The following is a 22,229-nucleotide window of genomic DNA, read 5'->3' as shown; positions in this document are numbered from 1 at the left end:
TCCAAAACACAGGAGTAAATCCACAACAGAGTGGCTCAAACAGAAGAAATTCCGTATTCTTCTGTATGAGAGTCCTGACCTCAATCCCATTGAAATGCTGTGGCGTGATCTGAAACAGACTGTTCAAGCAAGACATCCCAAAATTATACATGAAATGAAACCGTTTAGTATAGAGGAATGGGCCTAAATACCACCTAACCGAAGCATTTGGTTGAGATTATTGCCAATAAAGGGGGTTTCATTACTTACTAAATATAAGGGTTCACATACTTTTTCTATCAATGACCTTGATTGTTAAAACCATTTGTTCAATAACAATATGGCTATGTAAAATGTTGTGTGTGTTGTTTGTTAAATAATACTATATTTATTATTATGACTTAGATGAAGATCACATTTTAGGAGCCATTCATGCAGAAATCCATATAATTCCTAAGGGTCCACAAACTTTTTCTTACAACTGTATATATTATCTCTACAAAGATCAAGGTATAACATACCTGGTATTCAACTGGAAGAATACTGGAATACTGACAGTAATCCAAGAGTCCTGTATTGCCCTTATTATGAATGACGTCTTAAACCGTTATCCTCCAGAGAGCACAATTTATGTGTAACTCCTCAACTTTCTTTTAGGTTGTTCTTGTCAAGAGCTTCAATGTGTTTTTTGAGGATTTGGTGCTCAAACTGAAAATAAGCAAATGTGTTATTACATGTACGCGTCCTACATACTTACTACCTCTCCCATTAAGATGACTGGAGGGGGTGGGAGAGGATCTGTGCTGAACAAAAAGGGATAGGAAACAGCCTGCAGTTTAAGCATCTTAAAATGTATTTAAATATTTATTTAATACTGCTGAGCAAAGCTAAATTGACATACAAGTGTTTAGGAGAAAGTAAAAAAAAATGTTGTGTATGTCTCTTCTTTAGTGCATTTGTAGAAACCTGGTTAGCTTTTCTATTGTATATTTCCCCTAGTAAAGGCCTTTTTTTATTCAATTTAAATCTGTTGCTTTTTTTGTTTCTTAAGCCCCATGTCTGGAAATTGTTAGACAATGGCAAAACATTAAACCTCAGTGGTGTGTTCCATCTTTTGATTTTGTACTGTCCTTTGAGACTATAAATATTGCTGAACCTTTTCTTGTACGATCCAGATACCATGAAGAAGCCGTGTTCCTTCTTAGTCTAAATTCATTAAAACATCAATGTATAAAGATTTGGAAGTTTTATTATTCATTGAGTAGGTACTTTGTTATTTAAAGATTGCTTGAAACAGAAAAAAACCTAAATAATATTTAGCCCTTAAAGACCAGACTTCCTTTAAGATGACTAACTACTTGCTCAGGAGATCATTAGCCTAACAAGAGCTTCTGATCCCTAGAAATAGTTATTATACCATCATCTTTAAGACTTACTGGTTTGAGCTATGTTCTAATGGATATCCTCTAGCTTACCCAAGATGGATTCCTTTGCAGTTTCTGGTGTCTGAATGTCACCTACTACATTACATTATGTCAATCTTCAGGAACAAATACTGTCACTGGTGACGATAAATATCCAACCACCCCATATGCTGCTTCTTTAGACCTCAGTTTATAGTGATTGTTACAGTATACTATGCTCTACCATCATGAAATAAGACATAGAATGCCACCCTTGCTATTTTTTTTCTGTTGAGCACACACACACACAAAACCAAATGACATTGCTTCATTCTTACCATATTGTCGGGTGCCTGAAGAAATAGTTGAGTTAACCATCACTGTTACTGTGCAGACGTGATGCATTGTGTTGACCATCTTGATAGTCCTATGAGTGGTTGAGTAGATCTTGCTGGATCTTGAGTGGTATTGGCACTTGGCAGCATCAGTAGAGGAGTGGCCTTTCAACGACTTGGTCATTTCACCTCGCAACATCCATGACATCATTATTCCAAGAATGCATTACAACCATTGAGTTTCTGCTTCATTTGAAAAGTGCTTAAAAATGAACTTCAGCATTCTCACTGCACTTATCACCATTGTATGTGTAAATTCACAATTCCACATTTCTAAATTTCTGTCAGTAAATGTTGCAAATCATATTTGTGGGTCTGAACAGATGCAACTTTTCTGAAGTGTAGGAATATAATTTACAGTGTATGGATATTACAGAATGATTTATAATGGTTTTGCAATTTGTAAATCTGATATCGAAATCTGAAATTTAAGCACCATCTCTAGTGCTAGACAATGAATACTGTTCAGGAACATAAAAGTCGATTCAAGCTGCAGAACACACATCATTGTCATTTTAGTCAAAAGACCGCCAACGTTAAATAAAACACAACTTCCCGAAGGCCTTCATACTGTTTGTGTCTAAAGCAGCGCTTTCTGGAATATGTAGTTCAAAACGTGAACTGTCATTTAAAACAGTACTGAAGTCCTAAACTGCATTTCCCAGAAATCCACGGTGGCACCCTTTTAATCAAATACGATAATGCAGGTCTTTTTTGGGAAATGTAGTATTTTCTGTGACTCGAGCACGGTACTAGTTCTCCTCCCCTGCGGTATCAAGACTACTTTACCCAAAAGCCATTGCTTTCACGAGTTTCTTGCCGCCATGTTGTAGGAAATCCGCTTGTGGGGGGATTACAGAGTTTAATCCGAGAGAACAGGGACAGAGGCTGGAAGATAGAGCGAAGAGAGAGAGAGAGAAGAAAAAAACCCTAAAGCAGACATAGGCCCGAAAGCAGTGAAATACAGTCAAATAACCCAGCAGCTAAACACCGTGGCATTAAAAGACTTCGACTCGCCAAAATTGGGAGAGTGGATTTGCAAAACCGTTTTTTTTTTCCTGGCTACATTTTTTAAGTTAGCTGGTTTGGACTGATTCTGTGACAGAAATTGACAGCAGCTGGATAGCTAACGAAAAAGAAGAGAGGGGAGAGCAAAATTTGTCAGGAAAAAATAATTTCGTCGAGTAAAGTGGGTTTCCCCCCCTTTCCCCTTTCCCCTCACATTTTTTTTCACCTCCTAACTAACCAAGGAACTCCCATTTTGGGTTGTCCTGGTTTGCTGGATTTGAATTCGAGGGGAAATAAAAAAGGACAGAATAAGCGTACGCAGGGGGAAATATTAGAATACAAAATTCCTGAGGTGAGTCGAGGTGAAAGATGTCTGGGAAAGACCAGAATAAGCAATCCACCACCGAGCGGATTATAAAAGGTAAGTGGTCTTCTCTAACACGGAACAGCAACTTTTACTGTTTGTGTTTTCGTTTAGGGCGGGTTTTCTAAATAGCACGGCAATAATTAAGCTATCCAACGTGGACATGCATTCGTGTCACACCAGGATCGGGGTCGGCTAGCTGTAAAAAAATACATTTTTCTCCCCCCAACCAGAGTCGAGTACAGGCTGTAAATCTGCGGTGTGTATCGTCTTGTCCGAAATGCCAAGCTTAGCCATCTACAGTAGCTACGTCGCGTATTTCAACGAACATTTAAACTTTGCTGGTTATGTTTCCCATCGTACGTGTATTTATATCACACGAGGTTTGAAACAGGTTTTTGGTTCCATTCATCGTGCAAACCAGCTGCCGTTTAAGAGCACTCTTAAAACACAGCTGCGGTAGTAAAAGAAACGTATTATTATTTAATTTATCGTTTTATACTACTTTTATTTCTTTCTGGTTTGTCCAATTGTACAAATGACTTGTCCTGCTTTAACGTTTGTACGGAAGAAGTTCTAATCTGCCTTTCAGTTTAGCAGACCTCTGAAAAATCGTATTCATCCCCTAGAACTGCTGTCCGATTGAATTGAAGTTATGATTGCAAACGTGTATAGTGTAGTCGTGCATTTGAGTGTGTGCTTAAATAGCTTAGGTCATGTAAGACATATTTCCTAAGCTAATTTCTAATAATACATTGCATTTAGCGATCCAGAGCTGTCTTGCTGGAATAACAGCCAGCTGGCTTGGGGTGAACAGTATTGTTTGGCAGTTGAGCTCTGCGCCTTGACCAGCAGTCCTGACGCTAAGAGGTCTTGACGGAATGTGAAGAATTACTGCCCCATCTGGTCTAAGTGTAACAAGGTGAACGGGCTCGGATGAGCCTTGTCTGGGTCAGAACACAACGCAAAACAAAACTACATCAACAAAAATCCAGCTCCGTCAGGTTGCCATCCTGCGACTGGCGCCAAGCTTTTAAAATGCATCATTTCAATAGGCTCAGTATTGCCCGCACTCCCTTCCATTTTGGAAGCTTTTGCATTCTTTTAGAACCTGGAACGAGTGTAAAATGCTGCCTTCTATGGCACATCTCCGAGCAGAGGTCGTAAGGCGATTTGTAATTGGGAAAGGCTATTAGAGGAAATGAGTCCCGTGGGATTTGAATGAATCGCGATTTAAACGTCAGAAGCCCGGCAGTGAGGAGAACAGCCTTCTTCAAGACAGTGGAGTCAAAAGCTGCATGTGAACCTTTTTTTTGCCGTTTTCATAGGTGATAAATTGGGCAGTTTTTATACTTTACATGTAGGGTACAAGACTTGACTGTAACAAAACATAAAATTGAGTCAAAAAGGTTTTTTTCTTTATGGAGTGGTAACTCATTCACGTCTACTATATGAAAGAGAGAAAACCAGGCAGAGTTGTGGATGGGATAGGGTGTGTTAATTCTCAAGTTTTATGTTGAAGCAAGGAAACATGACAGAGCACAAGGGCAACAGAAGATGGAGGAGGGGGAGGTGTTGGTAGAAGTTCTTTAAAGTGCATGCCATGAAAACACACCCTGAAGCGACAGAGGTGGGGATGTTTTCTGTTTTGCTCCAAGAGAGCTAGCTGTTTGCATTCTGACACCACTGTTGGATCAGTGTGGGATTCACGCCTATCCATGCTAATTGATTCAGGGATGTTGCCGTAAAAGATTGTGTGATTAATCACGTTGAAACTAACGAATAAATCGGGCACAGCCAACCTTGGCACTCACATCTCTGTCTGAGGCAAGGCTAATCCTCAGTTATTTTAGTCACTTTCAGTGACAGAATCAGATAAGTTAATAAGAGTTCATTAATAAAACTATTTGGGTTTGCAAAGGAATGAAACGGAGGCTGTGAGTTTGCCCAATCTGTCAGTAAATGCTTCGTTACAGCTTTTAAATACAACATTAATATAGACTTTAGTGTTGGGAAGTTCATGTGTTCAGCAAGGGAAACACTTTAGTGATATTAATGATTCTTGTTTCATTAGAACAATCTATAGAAAGATGCAAATATCACGGAATTCACTGAACTGATATTTCCCATCCTCTTAGGGGGATAAATCTTTGTATTTTTTACCTTTTTGGTAATTTAGATATAGAGGTTGTTTTGTAATTTCATGTGCTGAAGAAGGAAGTAGAGTGTCTACCAGTTTTGCTTAGATTACATTTGCTTCAGGATTTCTAAAATATTTTCATGTCCATGAATTAAAAATTAGTTTAAATTAATTTAATATTAATAGTTAAGAATGAGGAAAGTACTGTTTCATTGCTTATGTACAGAGTTAGTAATCAATGTAGTTGGTTATTGATTTTATTTTACATAAAATATTAAGCATGGGGTGCAAAGATCTGTCATTAAGGGCTATATTAATGGAAGTTTTGTTTTGTGGGTATCTGCTTCATTTCAGTGGCTGCATATTGAATTTTTTATGTACAAGCTATGGAGAACAAAGCAAAGCAGTGTAAAATCTGAAAGGACTGCGATAGTCTGGAAAGACTGTGATATGAGACTACTTGAGCACGACTCCCACTGGCTAAAGAAATAAAGCAGTGCTTTATGAAACAAACGTGTTTTAACTCTGATTCTAATCATATCTTATTATAAAAAAATGCCAAAGAGATGAAACAATGTTCAGAGAATGAACATCTGATATAGTGTGCCATGGCTTCCCTTATAATAAGTGCCCTCCTCCGAGAGATTTTGGAGATCTTTCCAGCCTTTGTGTTCTCCTTCTGGCTCGGATTTAGAGTTGGGGAGCTGATCTTGATTCCTTGTATCTAATGGTGACCCTTTCCTCTCTCCATGTCTTGTCTGTGGATCGGGAAACTCCAGGTGAGGGCTAAGCTCTTGAAGCCTGTGACAATACAAACCTCAGCTTAGCACCGGCAGATGAGGAGAGCTGCCGTGGGTTTTGAAGCAAGTGATTCCTTGCACTGCACTGCACAAGAGAGAAAGTATTGCGTTTGACTGAGAAGACAGGGTGTACCCTAGGTCTGAAAAGGAGGATTTAATCAGTTACAGAACCTAGGTTTGTTGAAATACGCTTTGTAATACCATTCATATTAAAATGAAAAGCTTAAACTTGGAGGAAAAGTTAACCTTCAAAAAGCTAAGAAGAAACAGGATCAGCATGAGCTTATGAAAAACACGGCCTCATGCTGATGGTCTTGTAGAAGGCAGAAATTTATACTGTGGGCAGGTTGGGTTGAGAAGAGCGAGCTCCCAGTTTTACATTGGCTGAGCATGGTGTTTTAAAGGGTGATTTTTGTATTTGACTCCTGATTTTTTTTGTAAACAATTGCAGACGTTTACTGGTGCATAATCTTACATGAACAATGTAATGCTTATAATTTTGGCTTCCATTTGTAAATGGAAAACAGTGCGGGAGTTCACACTTGAGCAAATAGCTCTGAAAGATAGCCTTTTCAAGTTAGAAAGATTAGCATTTAGGTAGGTCTACAAATAAGTGGTAAAAAAGGGTAATGATTTTTTCATAATGTAGGCCATGTATTCGAGTGCTGCAAGGAAATTAAAGAGAAAGTACAGTTCTTAACCAGCAGTAGAAAGAACTTAGCAGTGTTCCACAAAGATCCCTTGCAGTATTCTATAACTTCAGGTCAAATTCTAATTTACAGCAATTGATAGTAAAACTTAAAATTAATGCAAATTATATTATTCGCTTTGTAATGATGGTTGGTTTTCTTTATTGATTTGAATTTTAATTGATAGAGTTTTCAGTCATTAACTTTTTTTATTTAAAAAAAACTTTCAGGAAAGGTATTTGATCTTGAAACCCTTTTGTGTAGTCATTTCAGTCTGTTTGCATTGCATTCTGATTCCTCGAAATGTATCCATCAACGCTGAGAGTAAATTGAAATGCTGCCAAAGTTTAACTTGTGCTGTCAGATTCCTCTTGAGTTAAATAATGAAATTCTGAAGTTTCAAACATGCAAATTAGGAGGCATACAACTAAAAGTGAGCTGTCTGTATGATTGATACAAGCTCATCCTCCAGTGGGTGACACATTCCCCACCTCAGCACATGGTATGCTCACCTGCCCTATTAGTCAAGCGTTGGCTGTTATGGTACTACAGTGCAGTACTGGATGTCTTCCCAGGTGAACATCTTTTAACAAGACTTTTGTCTTTCCAGAGGCTCCCCTGGTGTTTGAAATTCACAGACACGCAAATGAATAATTAAATGTGCAAATAAGTAAAGCTGAATAATTAAAAGCAAAATCATTACCCTAGCTCTTCGCTTTGGATTAGTCTCCCATGGCACACTAATTCTGCAAGTGAAATGTTATTCCCTTTATTATCCCTCCTAGATCATTTTCTTTCAGAGCGATATTTTAAGTGCATCTGTGATGAGGCGGCAGAAGGAATCCCACATGGTCTTTGAAACTGGACACGTCAAGGCAAGGACAGTGTGAGCACTGGGGGGCGGGGAGTGACTTTTTAGTGTTTAAATAGAAAGATAAGCTAAGTTTGTGCATGTGGGCTTTCGAATGAGGCAGAAACTTTCAAATACAGCCATCCCATACATGGACATACAGTTTTACTGTTTTCAACTGCACTGACTGGTTTGAGTTCATGTTGAATGTACCATTACTGTTTTTATGCTGAATTAGTAAAACATTATGTCTTGCTGATTAGCTTATAATTTTAGGTGAGGGCAATTGCTTCAACCTATTGGTATGAAACAGATTTGTGGCCAGAAACATAAGCAGGAAAGCAGACACTACAGAGAGGTTATTCTGCAAGCCAAGGTCCTGGCTCCCCACATCCCCACACATGTTGCTTTTCACTCCAGGTGAGCTCACGGTTACAGAATTGAACTCTTGGTTGACCTAATGAAAGGATGAATTTGATCTCTGTTTTCAGTTCCTGGACATGTTGTAGGCTACTTTTTAATTATTAATTTCATAGGCAACGTATGATTAGAAAAAAAAAAACATCACACAAAAAAAGGTTTGCAGTCTGTGAGCTCAGTTAAGGATTCTGTTAAGGAAAGAGCTTGGCTAGAACACAATCAACATCAGGATTGGGGTTTCCAGGACCAGGGTTGGGGGCTATTGCTATAAGACATGCAGTGAGGAGGTACTTAATTTTCTTCAGTGATTATCTACACACCTTCCTCTAACAAAAGTCCAGGGAGTCTTGTTTCATCATATCACATTGGAGCACCAAAGAGGATGCATAAGCATGCAAGAGACAGGGATTTTGTCTCATCTCTTCTGTATACTTAGGCTAGTTAACATAAAATACAATCAAAATAACATGTCTGCGTTTTCCAAAATCTGTTTTGAAGTGGTCCTGGACGCTTCTGTTGGCTGGACAAGCCACAGCATGTGTGGGTATTCAGAAAAGGCACAGCCACTTTACGCCTGGCCTGTGAACTGGGTTGCAGAAACTTGTTTACTTATTGTTTTGATTCCTATGGCAACATTGCAAGACCATAGTGTGCCATCAGATAGGACAGTAGTAACAACAGCTCATCTCTGGCCAGCACATCTGGCATCTGAGCGTATCGTCTTCACCCTTAGCCAACCTAATAGAAAGAGAGAGAGTTTGCTAAATAAAAACTAGAATGCAGGTCAGATGCTTAATGTACTTCTCATTAAGAATTATCATGGATTTGTCCTTTGCCATATAAATCTGCATCTTGACATGAGGATTAATGGAGTTTTCCCTGCTTTGTATTGTGTTTTTACCATTAGCCGCTCTCATTTTTATTCTAAATGGGCAGTGTGCCAGCACTTGAATGTCACCCAGACTCCAGTTTTGTATTGTAGTGTAAAAACACTGAATTCAGTCCCAGGGGGCTTATAAGTATTTCACTGGAAAAGATCTCTGCTTGGTTTAACCCCACAGTCCAGAGATTACTGGCTAGAAGCTGGGCTGTGTTGTTAATCAGCTGTGACCAGGAGCTCATGGGGTACACCAGGCAAATTGCCAAACTTTGCCAGTTGGTTAGGTTATCCCTCGTAGCCCCTGTAGGCTTGCACTAATATGCATGAGAAATAGATTAAGACTTCTGTCAAGTCCCTTAGCTCTACTGCCCGTGCTGTGGGGGTCACAGTGTGAAAAGTTGTTGATGGTCTCACTTTTTGGAAAATGTTTATTGTTCATAATCTTTCTTCTGTTCTAGTGCAACTGCTTTAATGGTAAGCTGAGATCACTCACACTTACCAATTAAAACATTCATTAGATAAAGCAAAGAAATAGCCATTCCTAATAAATAGACAAAAGAAAAGCCAAGTTCAACCTTGACCTCAAAAATACAGACAGTAAATTTACAGCAGGTGAAGGCTGATGAGAGTCCTATGTCTTCTAGCCCCTGTCTCCCCTGCTCTTCCCTTCTGATTAGTATATATTACAATGTACAGTTATAAAGCAGGGTTCTAGACAGTTGTTCCCATGTATTATGTGCTTTGTGCTGTGATGTAATTCAAATTCTGCACACTACTTTATAGGATTGCTAGAGAAAGCTAAGATGCACAGTGTGAAGGCAGAAGTATTCTAACTCTTTAGTATAGTGTCATGTTTCACAAATCCAGTAGGCAAAGACTTAAGGAATGTTGTGGTGAGTGTAGTGCTGGGAGCGACGGGTATAGTGTGACTGTTCCAAATAAGATGACAAGAGGGCAGGGGGTCTAGAGACATGCCTGAGAGGACTCCCTGACCTTGGGAGCCCAGCTGACAGCTGCCACGGATGTGGAGGAGCCAGGAAAAGCACACCCTTGTCTTGTGCTGGGCAAAGTTTTTCTCTCCAAGCAGACTGTGCATCCCTGAAGTAATTTTTCTTCCTCAAACAGCCGTATCTTTATCACCCATACAGCGCCTTTGCTGACAGTGCATTGGGGAACAGGGATGTGAGACAGGAACCCATGTTGTTAGAATCTAAATGATACATTTCTTAACCTGTTTACATGTCTATTTCCAGAGGTTCCTGTCCTTTGTCCATTAGTGGTAGTTCAGAATTGATTAATCATGGTATTTCTTTTACAATGATGTGTTGGGAGATCAAAGCTCAGGTCAGTGTTGATGACTGATATGCTATAGTGCTACATCTTTAGTAAAACAGTTGAGATAGAAGCATCTGCATATTTATAAATCACTTCACCTTTTACTGCAAATGCCGACTTTTACATTGGTAGCAAGGCATAAAAACCGAAAAGGAAGCCTGATATTTAACCGAGTTTAGTATTTTCTTTCAAGGTAACCGTAAACCTTTAAGTAGAAAGTTCCCAAAGGAACATTAAAAAAAGCCTGCTCCATTTAGTAAGTTTGTGTCTGCCTTGTGTGTTAAAATTACTGCTGAATTATAAGGAGGATCAATCTCTGTAGCTCATTGGCGGCTGGGGATTGAGTCCGCTATCTCGAATGTGTCTCCCTGCGTCCAGGTGCTGTGTAGAGCACATATGGGCAAACAAGTCCTGTGAGCCAAAAGATAGAGATCAAGTGACCCTGCTGGTTTACAAGGCTTTACAAATTCCAGAGGGTTGCATCACTGCAAAAAAAATGACACTGAACAAGCCCTGTTACTCTGTATCAACATGTCAACCTGATCAGTTTTCATCTCCGGCCTCTAGCTCCAGGTTTCTGTGCCCTGGTAGCATCCTGTCACTGCTTGCTTGCAATTCTTGCTTTCATTTCAACATGGTTTGTGCCTGTTGTATTTATTTAAAGTAAGACTTGAGCTGACGAGCCTTGCAATCAAAAGTAAAATATATTGGAATTTGTTTAATTGCTGAGATCGCTTGAATTTAAGGCACTCGAAAAGAATAGGTTAGTGGGTGACCCTATCAGTGCTGCATTACAAGATATAAGCCAAGCACATCTTCTAAAAGCTTCCAGCCATTGTTATGGGGAAGCTAATTTTAATGAAAAGCTTGAGGGATAGATATAAAGACCTTTGCTTCATCCATGAACCACTGCGAACTTTTCAACTAATTGTGGCTTGTCTGAATTAAAGTAGTGCTGCATTAGCTGAGCATTCACATATTTGAGAGGGGCCTTTCTAAGAGGAGTTAAATGGTGTTGATTGGTGTAATTTGGCACTTCAGTTACAGCCCAGAGCTCTGCTTGAAACTGCATGGGTTGTCAAGTTTAGAAGTGGAAGGCTCTTAGTAGCACACAAATACTTTTGAATTCTGAATTGTCACTGAAAGCTGCTACAGTAGATGCTTCGTTGCAACAGTAAATCCAATGATTTGCATTTTAATTTGTGATCTGTATGATTTTATTGTACTAGGGAATGCTAGACAGTACACATTTAAAAAAAAAAGTTGAATCTATATTTTCTTACACAATCTTGGCTCGTGACTAGAGGCTCGGCCAACTATGGTCTCCCTTATTTACCACCAATTGTGTTGGCTGTCGCTTGGGGAATCCCGGTCGCAGTCAGCTGGTGACATGACTCAGGCTTGAGCCCACCATCTTATACCACCTGTGCTAAGACAACATTTTTTGCCAGCTAAGCCACTCAGGATTCCCATGTACACTTTAACTCTCCCCTGACAGCGACACAATTATAGCTTGCATGCTGATTTGTGTCAGGTGTACAGCCAAGCAATTGCATTAGTAATCGAATGAACAATTCCAGATATTAAACTGTTCCAGATATACAGTATAGATGGTCTCCCTTAAAAGTCATTGCAGAGTAAGTGTTGAAGACAGCCATGTGTTTGAACGCATGGAAATTAGAGATTTACTACTTGGCTGCTTCAGCTGTAACTGTATCAGATGTCAGGATGGACATTTAGGACTTAACTTTGTTCTGAAAGTGATTGGTTGCATTTAATCATTTCATTCTTTCACTGAGGTTCCTTCTACTTGTTTACGTTTTCTTAGCATGAATAAACTTGATGAAGTAACACCGCCCATCCCCACACTCTGTCCTTCTCTGAATGATGACCTGCACAGTGGGAATGAAATATATTTTGCCCACGTTCATTTGTTTTGTTGCTCTGAAACCGATATCGAACATGTGAGCAGCAGTGACCTTTATTTCCTCACTCGTTTAAGTTTCCTCCCTTGGCACACATTTGGTTAGACAGTCCTTCAAGTGTCATTTGTTTCGTTTTGCCTGTAAGAAGGATTAAGTATAATCCAGAAAAGCAGGGAGGTTCACCACATTATATGATACAGCCTTGTTCCTTTTACTTAAGTTCAGTGGTTCAGTAACCACTATTAAACTTTTATTTGCTTCATACGATCTAGGATATGGAAGCCTAATGTTAACTGCACTACTGGATAGGATGGCATACCGAGCAAGAATTTTGCTTGTATCCTAATGCAGCTAAATGCGTCCAGATTCTGAGAAATCTTTCACCTTTGTTTTACAGTAGGAGCTCTGTGGACTATTGTTTTCTAGTTCAGAAGATGAGATTTTGAGAGAAAGGAACAAAAGCATTTTTAGCATGAGGATTATGGTGTTATCTAGGATGAGCCTAAAAAAAAAACTTCTTCCAGGTAATGACATCTTTGAAAAAAGTGAGATTAACAAGGTGGGGAAGGGAAATGTTAATCATTTACCTGAGAAACCTGGCCAGCAGCTTGGACTTCAAATAGTTTAACATAACATCACTTTATTAGCCCTATACAATTTCTTGCATTAGGAATTGTCTTTTTGCATACTTGCTCTCCATGAGAAACATAGACACACAGACGGGGAGGGAAGCCTGGGGTCAGAGCACAGGGTCAGCTATTATACAGCACCCCTTGAGCAGTTGGGGTTAAGGGCCTTGCTCAGGGGCCAAACGGAGTAGGATTCCTCTGCTGGCTGCGGGATTTGGACGGCAACCTTCCAGCCACAGGCCCAGATCCTTAGCCACAGAGCCACCGCTCCACCCCAGTCCCCAGTTTGGGAACTCCTGTTCAGGCTCCTATATGAGACAATTTAAAATGGCTTTGAAATGACCTTAAGATGTTTCATTCAAGTTATTTGTATCTCAGGATCTTTGTTTTTTTTGATTGGTTACAGTCTGCTCCTATGTGACATCATTGAACAGTAAAACATGAGTTTAATTCTGTGATCTGATTTGAGCTGTTGTACTATGCAATTCTGGTCCTCCTGATACAGTTATGGGATCCCATCTCAACTTAAGGGACTCTTTCTTGTAACCTTGCAAGGTGGGAAATTCTCAACTCTCTTTAACTGTTTTTCACACAGTCAAAGAGTGGTTAGCATCTGCTGAAGTGTTAACATGATTATGAAGCAAAGACCACAAATCGCAGTTAAAACCAGATTTCATGGTTGGTATGCCACTTTTTTCACTGTTGGGACACACTGTTGGGTATGAATTTGAGGTAGATTGTTGTATAAATGGAGGGCTTAATGTGTGTTCTATTAAACATTGGTTTACTTGTCACTACCACAGACAGATCCATAGATACACAGCACTGTTCTTACTAACAATGAAACTAAGCTTTGACATAATGCAGCCATACATATTCAGTAGTGACATGAACTGTAGAAAAAAACATACTCTTTTCAGTGTGCAGAATTTCACATTTTAGTAAAGAAGAGACACGAGAAGTTTAGAAGGGATGGTTTAGGGTAGGTTGGAGAACTATGGGACAGAAAACTGTAAAGGAGTGGTTCCCTTTCTGATCCATCTCTTTACTGTGGTTATTGCCTTTTGGAGAAAAGGTGTTGTGAGCTTCACAACTGACTTGAGCAGGAGAATTCAAAAGCAGCTACCTGAGGGAATGTGCCCCTTTCTGAAGTCTTACATAATTTATCAGTTGGCTCTCATTTTTCCAGTGTAATAGGGTGTAATGAAGACCCAGTTCAGACACACCACAGACACTATAAAACCTGATTTAGACATGTCAGCATGTACTGTATGTATTGTCTACTTATATTGAACAGGGGAGAAAACGTGCCCTTTGTGCTCATATACCTCACATACCTCAGTCTTTTTAAAGTCTGTGATATACTTGAACCTTTAACAGTTTTCTTGTTGTCTTCATCTCCTTTCTCTGGTTTTGTAAGCTTTTATGGTGTTAACATAAAATTACAGAAACCAAAATAGAACAAATATAGCATACCTATCCACTGCTGCATTGCCCAGTTAAGCTGGCGTCACACTATAGGACTTGGAGAGCATGTCACATATAACGACTGCAGTTGCTGAATCCCACTGCCTTTTCTGTCCTAGAGGGTGTCAGGTTATATGACTAGGAATTGCAGGGGGTGACTAATTACACTGTTCCCTCACAACTTTTCATCACAGTTCCAAATCTCGTGTTGCACCACGAAGGTACCGTGAGGTCGCCTCATTTTGGCAGCCAATCTATGTGGCGCACACCAGAATAAGAAGAGGAGCACCGCACGAATGTCAACAAACAACATGGAGAATAAGCATGTACACAAATAAACATCTTCAAAAATAAAATTATTCTTTATAAATATAGAAAAAGTTACAAAAATAAAAGTTAAGAATATCAAACACCTTTAAAACAAATTGTCAACAAATTAGTATTGCGCTATAACTTGTAATATGATGGGTACGTTATCTCACAAGTACACATCTGGCTCACTGCCCACCCCTAACTTGCGACTTGCCACAAGAAAATCAAACCAGTATTGTAGCGAGTCGCTGAGAGTTGTAGGGTCTCTTAAGAGCACTATGACTGAGTCGCTGGGAGTGTCACACTACACAACTGACGGTAACAGGCGACTCTACAACTTGCTGTGATTTTCTTACGATTATGTACATGAAGGCTACGACTGAAAATCCTAGGAAAAGTCGTGTAGTGTGACGCCGGCATAATGGGTATTTAAGCCCATTTTCCTTTTTGTATTGCTGAAATACTCGTTATATACAATATAATCCTTTTCTTTGGAATCACTGCAAGCACACCTGTCAAAGTATGCAGCTTCTTAAAAATGCCCTTTTAAAATTTGAAATGAATTTCAGGTCTGCAAGGAGATTCTAAATTATGTCCCTGATATCTATTGATCAAAATAACTCTTTAATAAAAGTTCCTCCAAAAGCTGAAAAGGGCCAAGTTAAAGGAAATCTGGTTTCACTTGCTATCAGTCTAGTGTGATAGTGAAAATAATATGAGGGAGTTTACAACTAGTATTTCCTGCATAAGTATTGCTACAGTTCATAAATGGTTACTGGTTCCAATAATTGCTTAATTGAAGTGAGTACTGCTGTGATTACAGTAATTTATTTTAAATAATATAATGACATGTTGCACAGCACTGCTTTTGTTTGTACGCTGTCTCTTCTGCATGTGACAAAACGTGGCTTAGTCTGTGCTGAAGGAACAAAACTGCAAAACCATTTTTCATTCAGTCACTGAAGCGCATAGAGAGACTACATAAAGAGTAGTGGTGACTCCAGTCTAAGTTGTAGAGGAGACTTCGTGTAGCTATCATCAAGTTTTTTTTATGCTTAGACTAATGCTTAGATTAGACGCTAGTTGTTGCAAGCATAGTTGTAACCATGTTACAGACCATCCATACTTCGGATGTTGCACTCTTACTTGCATGAGGTTTGTACATTCTGATTGTAAAAACAAGTTCAACGTATTTTGTGAATTAACCCCTTTTAATCTTTATTAGTTAGAATTGAGGTATCTGTAGCTTTTAAATAGACACAAAAATCAAATGTGTGTAAAAAAGTCAGTTTATAGTAACTTTATCCCATAACTAATGTGGTGCACATATAACCCGAAACTGTTCTGCTAAAAGTATTACATTGACAAAGGCAAAAGGTAATTTGATCACAAAGGTCAGTGTCCTAAAATTTTCAGTATAGACTGACTGGATTCTGCAGATTTACTCACTTAACAGATCTCTGCTGCATTTCAAAATAAACTGCAAAAAATAACTAATAAACTAATAAAAGTAGTTTTGGTCACTTGAAATACATAGGTTGAGCATGACATTAATTAAAAATGCAAATTGTATTGCAGTTAAATTGTACTTATTCATATTAATTTTGTGGTCAAAAATACAAATTGTTTCATTTAAAGCAAATTTAACAATTTTGACTTTGCTGTCCCAATACTTGGGAGTCACATGTACACAACCACACTATTGATTTAACTTTTCCAGCAAGTTGCTGCAATTCCATACTCTGGGCCAGGAGCTGCTCGGGGCTCCATCTGGCTCTCTTGTCTTGGCACATTTAAATGCAGAATTGAAACCTGCTTCTCTGTGGGTATATTCCTGCTCTGCTTTGCTGGAGACTGCAGCTGCAAAAATAAAGGGTGAAACTGAAAGATTTCATACTCTGTTGAGTGTGAAGCAAGCAGCCTCGCCTGCAGTGCCAGTTCCTCTTTAAACTGATGTGTTGTTTTAAAAAACCTTGCCACCCATTATTTGTTGAGCTTTCACTACTTATCTGGGTGGGACTTAGTGGGGAGTAGGCTGTATTTTTGTCTTCTGGATGGCTTGGTCGAACACCTTTGAAGTGACATGTAAAACGTAGTCACCATTGTTTGAGGTTGCTGTTGTAATCAAAAGATCAGACTATACAGATTATATTTTTGGAAACTTATCAAAGGTTTTAATTTTATCTGCAGCAAATTTAAAAACCCTTAAATGTCTGCAGGCCTGTTTAGACTTTTTGTTGCAGCCCACACATTTTTTACTTTATTTTGCGTTTGACTAGTGACTTCTTTCTCATGGCCCTCTCCTCCGTTACAGAGCAGACTATACAAACTACTGTCATGGGAAAATAATCGTTGCCATTAGCTTTACTTGGCTAACTAGATGCGCTGTTAAGGAAAGAGGATAATTTCAATTACTGCCATTAGGCAAACTGGGATAAACAGATTCATTATAGTGCAAGAGGATATTTTCAATTATTGTCATTAGCTAGGCTTGTCTCACTCTGCTTACTTCAGTAAATGAGCTTGTCCCCAATGCAACAGGCTGACCAGATTACTCTAGCTAAACAGGATGTCTTCAGTTCCTTTGTATAATTCCTATGTGCAAAGCCTATATATTTCAGTTAATAACTGAATGTTTTCCTCTTATAATAATAATAATAATAATAAACTTTATTTTATATAGCACCTTTAAAGGTGGCTTCTCAAAGCGGTTTACAAGATGACAATAACAATAAATAAGAAGACTACAACAATAAATAAGAAGATTTCACAAGAAAAGACACAATTACAATTACAACAATACAACAATAACAATAGAGGAGACCATGGAAGGTGGTACTAAGAAGAGCAGAGGGGTGAAGAATGGAACCAGTTAAGTAAAGGCTTTTCTGAAGAAGAAGGTTTTAAGTCTGGATTTGAAGGAGTTTAGAGAAGGTGACTCTCAGATATCCTTGGGCAAAGAGTTCCAGAGCTTGGGGGCATAGCAGGAGAAGGCCCTGTCGCCCATACAATGTAGACGGGCTTGGGGGACAGTAAGGAGGGCAGAATTTGAAGAGCGGGGGTTGCGAGGTGGGGAGTAGGGCAATAAAAGTTCAGACAGGTATTGAGGTGCCAAGCCATGTAAAGCCTTATAGGTGAGCATGAGGATTTTAAAGTCTACGCGGAATTTGACCAGAAGCCAGTGCCAGGACTCCAGGACAGGAGTAATGTGAACACTTGCACTAGACCTGATCAGGATTCTTATGTGCCTAAGGTTGTCGGAAGGCAGGCTAAAGGAGTGGTAGGATAAAGGACAAGGTTATTTGAAATATAAAGAAAAAATGTTAATTATAAATAAAAACTTGCAGGAGGCAGGATTGTTTTACCTACTCAAGGACCTCTGTACTTTGTTGTGAGGCAGTGTGGGGACTTGTATGTCTTGACACTCTGGAGCAATTCCTCTACAGGTCTAGGAGCCATATGTCTGAATTTCTCCCAGAGAAATGAGTGAGGTGCATTTTGACAGTTACTTGTGTTCTTTGATGAACAGCAGTATTCCTCAGCATACTATTCTGGTATGATCTCTCGTGACCTCCCCAATCTTCAATTTTAACAGATGTTTAAATTGCTTCTTGTCAGATCCAAACTCTTGTATCAAGGCCTGATGCCATTCCATAGAAACTCATCCTTGCTTTTCATCTAAGCTGCCTGAACGCTCAGCTTCCAATTCACTGAAATATACAGCCTTACTTTTATAGAGATTGATAACGGGTGAAGAATAGTTTTTTTCATTTCGAAAAGAATAACTTGGTCTGGAGTTTTTCTCTTTTAGAAAATGGTTTGGCGTATTGGTGTGGCACTGTTCACCATGTATAAGAACAAAGAGTAAAGTGACATTTCATTATCTAGACGATGTGAACATCATTGATCATGGTAATCATTGTCATTTTATGGCAGTTGTTTTATCATATTTAATCTCAAATATAGATAATTGTAGTTTTCATCTGTTAGGGATCTAACAAATACCAAAATCCAGAAATATCAGGGAAGATGAGATTTTTTATTTTCTGAGCTGCATCTTCTGCATTAGTGGTTTCAGAAAGCATTTTCTGACTAAAGCTGACTATTAGTTGTCATGTGCGGACAATGCGAGTTTCCACATACTGTTTAAAACAAAAACTTCAGAAGCATATGATAACCAGACCAATACTGGAGAGTTAATATGACAGAATATGCTAGTATATTGTGGAGTTGATTATTTGTTTTGAATGAAATGAAAAAATAAAAAACAAAATTAGAAAATGACTGAATTGTATTGAATTGTAATCAATATTGTATTTGTGTTTGAAACAACTTTAAAATTGATATTCTTCAAGAAAAAAAACATGCTTTTGTTATTCAGCTTTTAATTGTGGTTATAGTGATAATTTACAGAAAATTATTGTTTTCCCATGCCTAATTCTAATGGCTCCAGACTAGTAAGCCATTGGTTTCACTTGAGTCCAGTTTGACCAAACTCAAAAGCCTGTTATTCTGTATGGTGACTCTACATTCTTTTGATTGGCAGGGGATAGGATCTTTAAGAATACCCCTTAAGTTGAAGCCCTCTTGAAACTTAAAAAGTTTCCTAATTGTTTCATAATTCATTGGTGTAAACTGTAGGTTCGTGGTCAGGTCTGGTAACAGTGCAGAAAATGTAGCTTCCTTAAGCCCTTGCTCATCTTTATTTTCAGGTGGGCACAGAATAGCAACAGTATTCTGTATAACGAGAAGCTGTTGTCCTGCACATGGTCTTTGCTCCAATTAGGGCAGCATAGTGAACAGCTTTGGGATTCTTCCCTTTTCTTATGCTCTGGCTTACAACCATAGGACTTCTGGAGATAGTCAGCACCTGGCTGGGCATTAAATAAACAGTCTCTGAACTGAGAATCCCAGGCTAATAGAGGCTTTGCCTAATCTCTCCTTCTTAGTGCTCGTAACAGCTTACAAGTCCCTTCCCTGGCATGCCTTGTAGGCCCAGGAGTGCTTACGGTTTATTTATATTCTGTTTGTCAGGCCACAACAGCTTGTCCCAAAGACAGAGACCTTGCCAGTCAGAGCTGTGCTAGAGCCACCCCACTGACAACCGTGAAGAGCTGTGCCAGTAACCCACTTCTCGCAAATGAGCTGAAACTGCTGTCGGATGCTGATTCAGCTTCGCTTCCTTTCTGCATAGTGATCTGATGGCTAACTTCAGTCTGAGAAGCAGAAAACATTGGTTTCAAGAGTGGAGCTCTCAAGAATTCACAAAGACTTAGGAGAGTGTTGCCTCATCTGAAGTGTCTATGTAATCCTGCAGTGCTTTCTCTTTGGGACTGACAGGTGGTGGGTCATATCTTGAACGCCTTAACATATCAGGCTCATTCTATAGGAGAATAAGTCTCTCAGTGGGCTTTATATGGATGTGTAATGGTTCTGATAAAATCTGGTGTTCTGACTAGTTATTCTTTGAGCTTGCACATTCTGTTCTATATAAATTTCCCTTTTGATTCACTTCCTGAAGTAGTTTCTCACTTGTCCCCTGATCTGTTGTGTAGTAGGACTGCAGGCCTATAGTGGTTGCTGCTTATTATCCAGGTGAATGTTGCACTTTGGTGGCAGATGAAAAGTACTATATAAATATAATAATTCTTATTAATAGATATAACTGCCCAATGAAAATAAATGTATTAGTTCAATCAAACAGGTGTACTGCAAAACAATCTTTACAGTTACATGCTATCCAGAGTTTTGTCCCTTTAAAAAGAGGTAAACATGTTCATGTTGGGAAATCAGATATGAATCATTTCAGATTTTCCAGCCTGTTAACCCATGTCCAAGCTATACAAACGAAGCTGTAAAGCAAAATATTTAAGATTAAAATAACCATTACCCGTTTAAATTAGGTATTGTGCAAAATGTTTAGCACCTGATGATCGATCTGTTGCGGAATGGGACTTTTTAGCAATTTTTCAATTTTGATCACAGGCAGCGTTTTTTTTGTAACCACATTTTTTTCACTGCAAAAGCAGGTGGATCGGGCAAGTGCGTCACATGGCCAGGCTTCAAATACCCATCTTTGGTAAAAATGGGTCCCTGGCCCAGTGTTTGAACTCTGTGGTGACATTTCTTAGGAAGAGCTGCCACTGGCAACATGGTGTGACTCCCCTTAGGTCTGTTCCTGGTTATGCAAAAGGACCAAAGGACTTTTTCCCCAGCCTTCCTCTCTCCCACAAATGTGGAGAAAGAAAAATAAAAGGACAGATCTGAGAGGAGATTCTGTTTGTTGTTGTCATTCTGTGTCCTTGTATGAGACAAGTACTCGGCAGGAGTCCCCCCCCCCCCCCCAGTCACCTTTTGATTTCAGAAGTTCACAGAGCACTGTGGTATGAAACTTTATTCTGTGGGAAATGCCAGCTTCAGAAGTGTCCTTTCTTCACTCGGAACTTGGAGGAAAGTTGCAAACTTGTATTATTTGTTTTTGGCTTCCTTTCCTTCTGTGCGTGGTACAATGTATGTCCTGTTCTGTGCCCCATTATTATATATGTTTAGAATGAAGATAAGATCACTTTATTTTAAGATCACTATACAAATTTCTTGTATTAGGAATTTGTCTTTTCGCATACCCCAACCTGCTCTCTCCATGAGACACACAGACAGGGAGAGAGCCTGAGGTCAGAGCGCAGGGTCTAAGGGCCTTGCTCAGGGGCCCAACGGAGAAGGATTCCTCTGCCGGCTTTCTGTAGCTGATGTTTGTGCTTATGACCATATTAACAAGTTAATTAAGAAAGCTGATGCAAGATATCAGAATTAGGTATATTTTTTGTTTGAGTTGTTCATAAATGTTATCCTAGACTGTATGATAGGAAAATGTTCTGGGCAGCACTAAGTTATTAATAGAGGGCTTAATGGTACTACATGTTGCCCTTTAGTGATAATTCTTTCATTACCTGAAAGTGTTTTTTTTTTTAACAGTAGAATGAGGTATGTTTACAAAATGTGTAGCTTTAAGCCTCGGGATCCCCCCCCGAATCATAACTTAGTGGGATCACTGTAAATTCTTTTCTGCATCTTGGTGTACTAACTAGTGTAGGTATTTTTAAATGACTTACTGGAAAGCGTTAAAATTCTAATACTCTGTACTAGAAGTGGACGTCTAGCAATCAGGCTGAAAAAAGATAAAATTATTTAATTTAGGGAAAAGGCCTCTGGGAATTTCTGAATCCGTTCCTTTTTATTCCAACTGAGATTTTATTTGCTGTTATTGAACTCCTAATTTAACGCTGTTCTTAATTTGATCATTATTGAGAATTACCTATATTTTAGTATTTGGTTTCAGGAGACACATGTGAGCATTACTTTGTATCCAGCACTCCCATAACATAATTACATCACATTTGTGTCAGTGCTTCAGTTCCATATACCTGGTCACTGTACCAACATGCCTGAGACAAATCTCTTTGTGAATGCACTTGAGTAATGAAGCTCCAGGTGTGAAGCTTGAGGAATCATTGTATTCCCCAGGGGACTTCAGAGCATGCTGCAGTCTTGTTCCCTGCCTTCACATTTACAAGTTATTGCTAATTGATTGTTGTACTGTCGTGGGTGTTCTTGCACTGGAGAAAATTTCATTTTC

General features: G+C 39.1%; 1 protein-coding gene across 2 annotated transcripts in view; it reads left to right on the top strand.

The window, feature by feature from the left end:
* Positions 1 to 2,610: 2,610 nt before the first annotated feature.
* The window catches only part of ppp3ccb (protein phosphatase 3, catalytic subunit, gamma isozyme, b), a 78,808-nt gene continuing 59,189 nt past the window's right edge, over positions 2,611 to 22,229 (top strand). For both annotated transcript variants that reach the window (XM_015363516.2, XM_006625562.3), the window contains exon 1: positions 2,611 to 3,206. In XM_015363516.2, the coding sequence (XP_015219002.1) occupies positions 3,155 to 3,206 (52 nt within the window). In that variant the 5' untranslated portion in view covers positions 2,611 to 3,154. The remainder of the gene's footprint in view (positions 3,207 to 22,229) is intronic.

Source organism: Lepisosteus oculatus, chromosome 2 (assembly GCF_040954835.1).
Source record: "Lepisosteus oculatus isolate fLepOcu1 chromosome 2, fLepOcu1.hap2, whole genome shotgun sequence".
NCBI lineage: Eukaryota > Metazoa > Chordata > Actinopteri > Semionotiformes > Lepisosteidae > Lepisosteus > Lepisosteus oculatus.
This window is presented reverse-complemented; position numbering and strand designations above follow the sequence as displayed.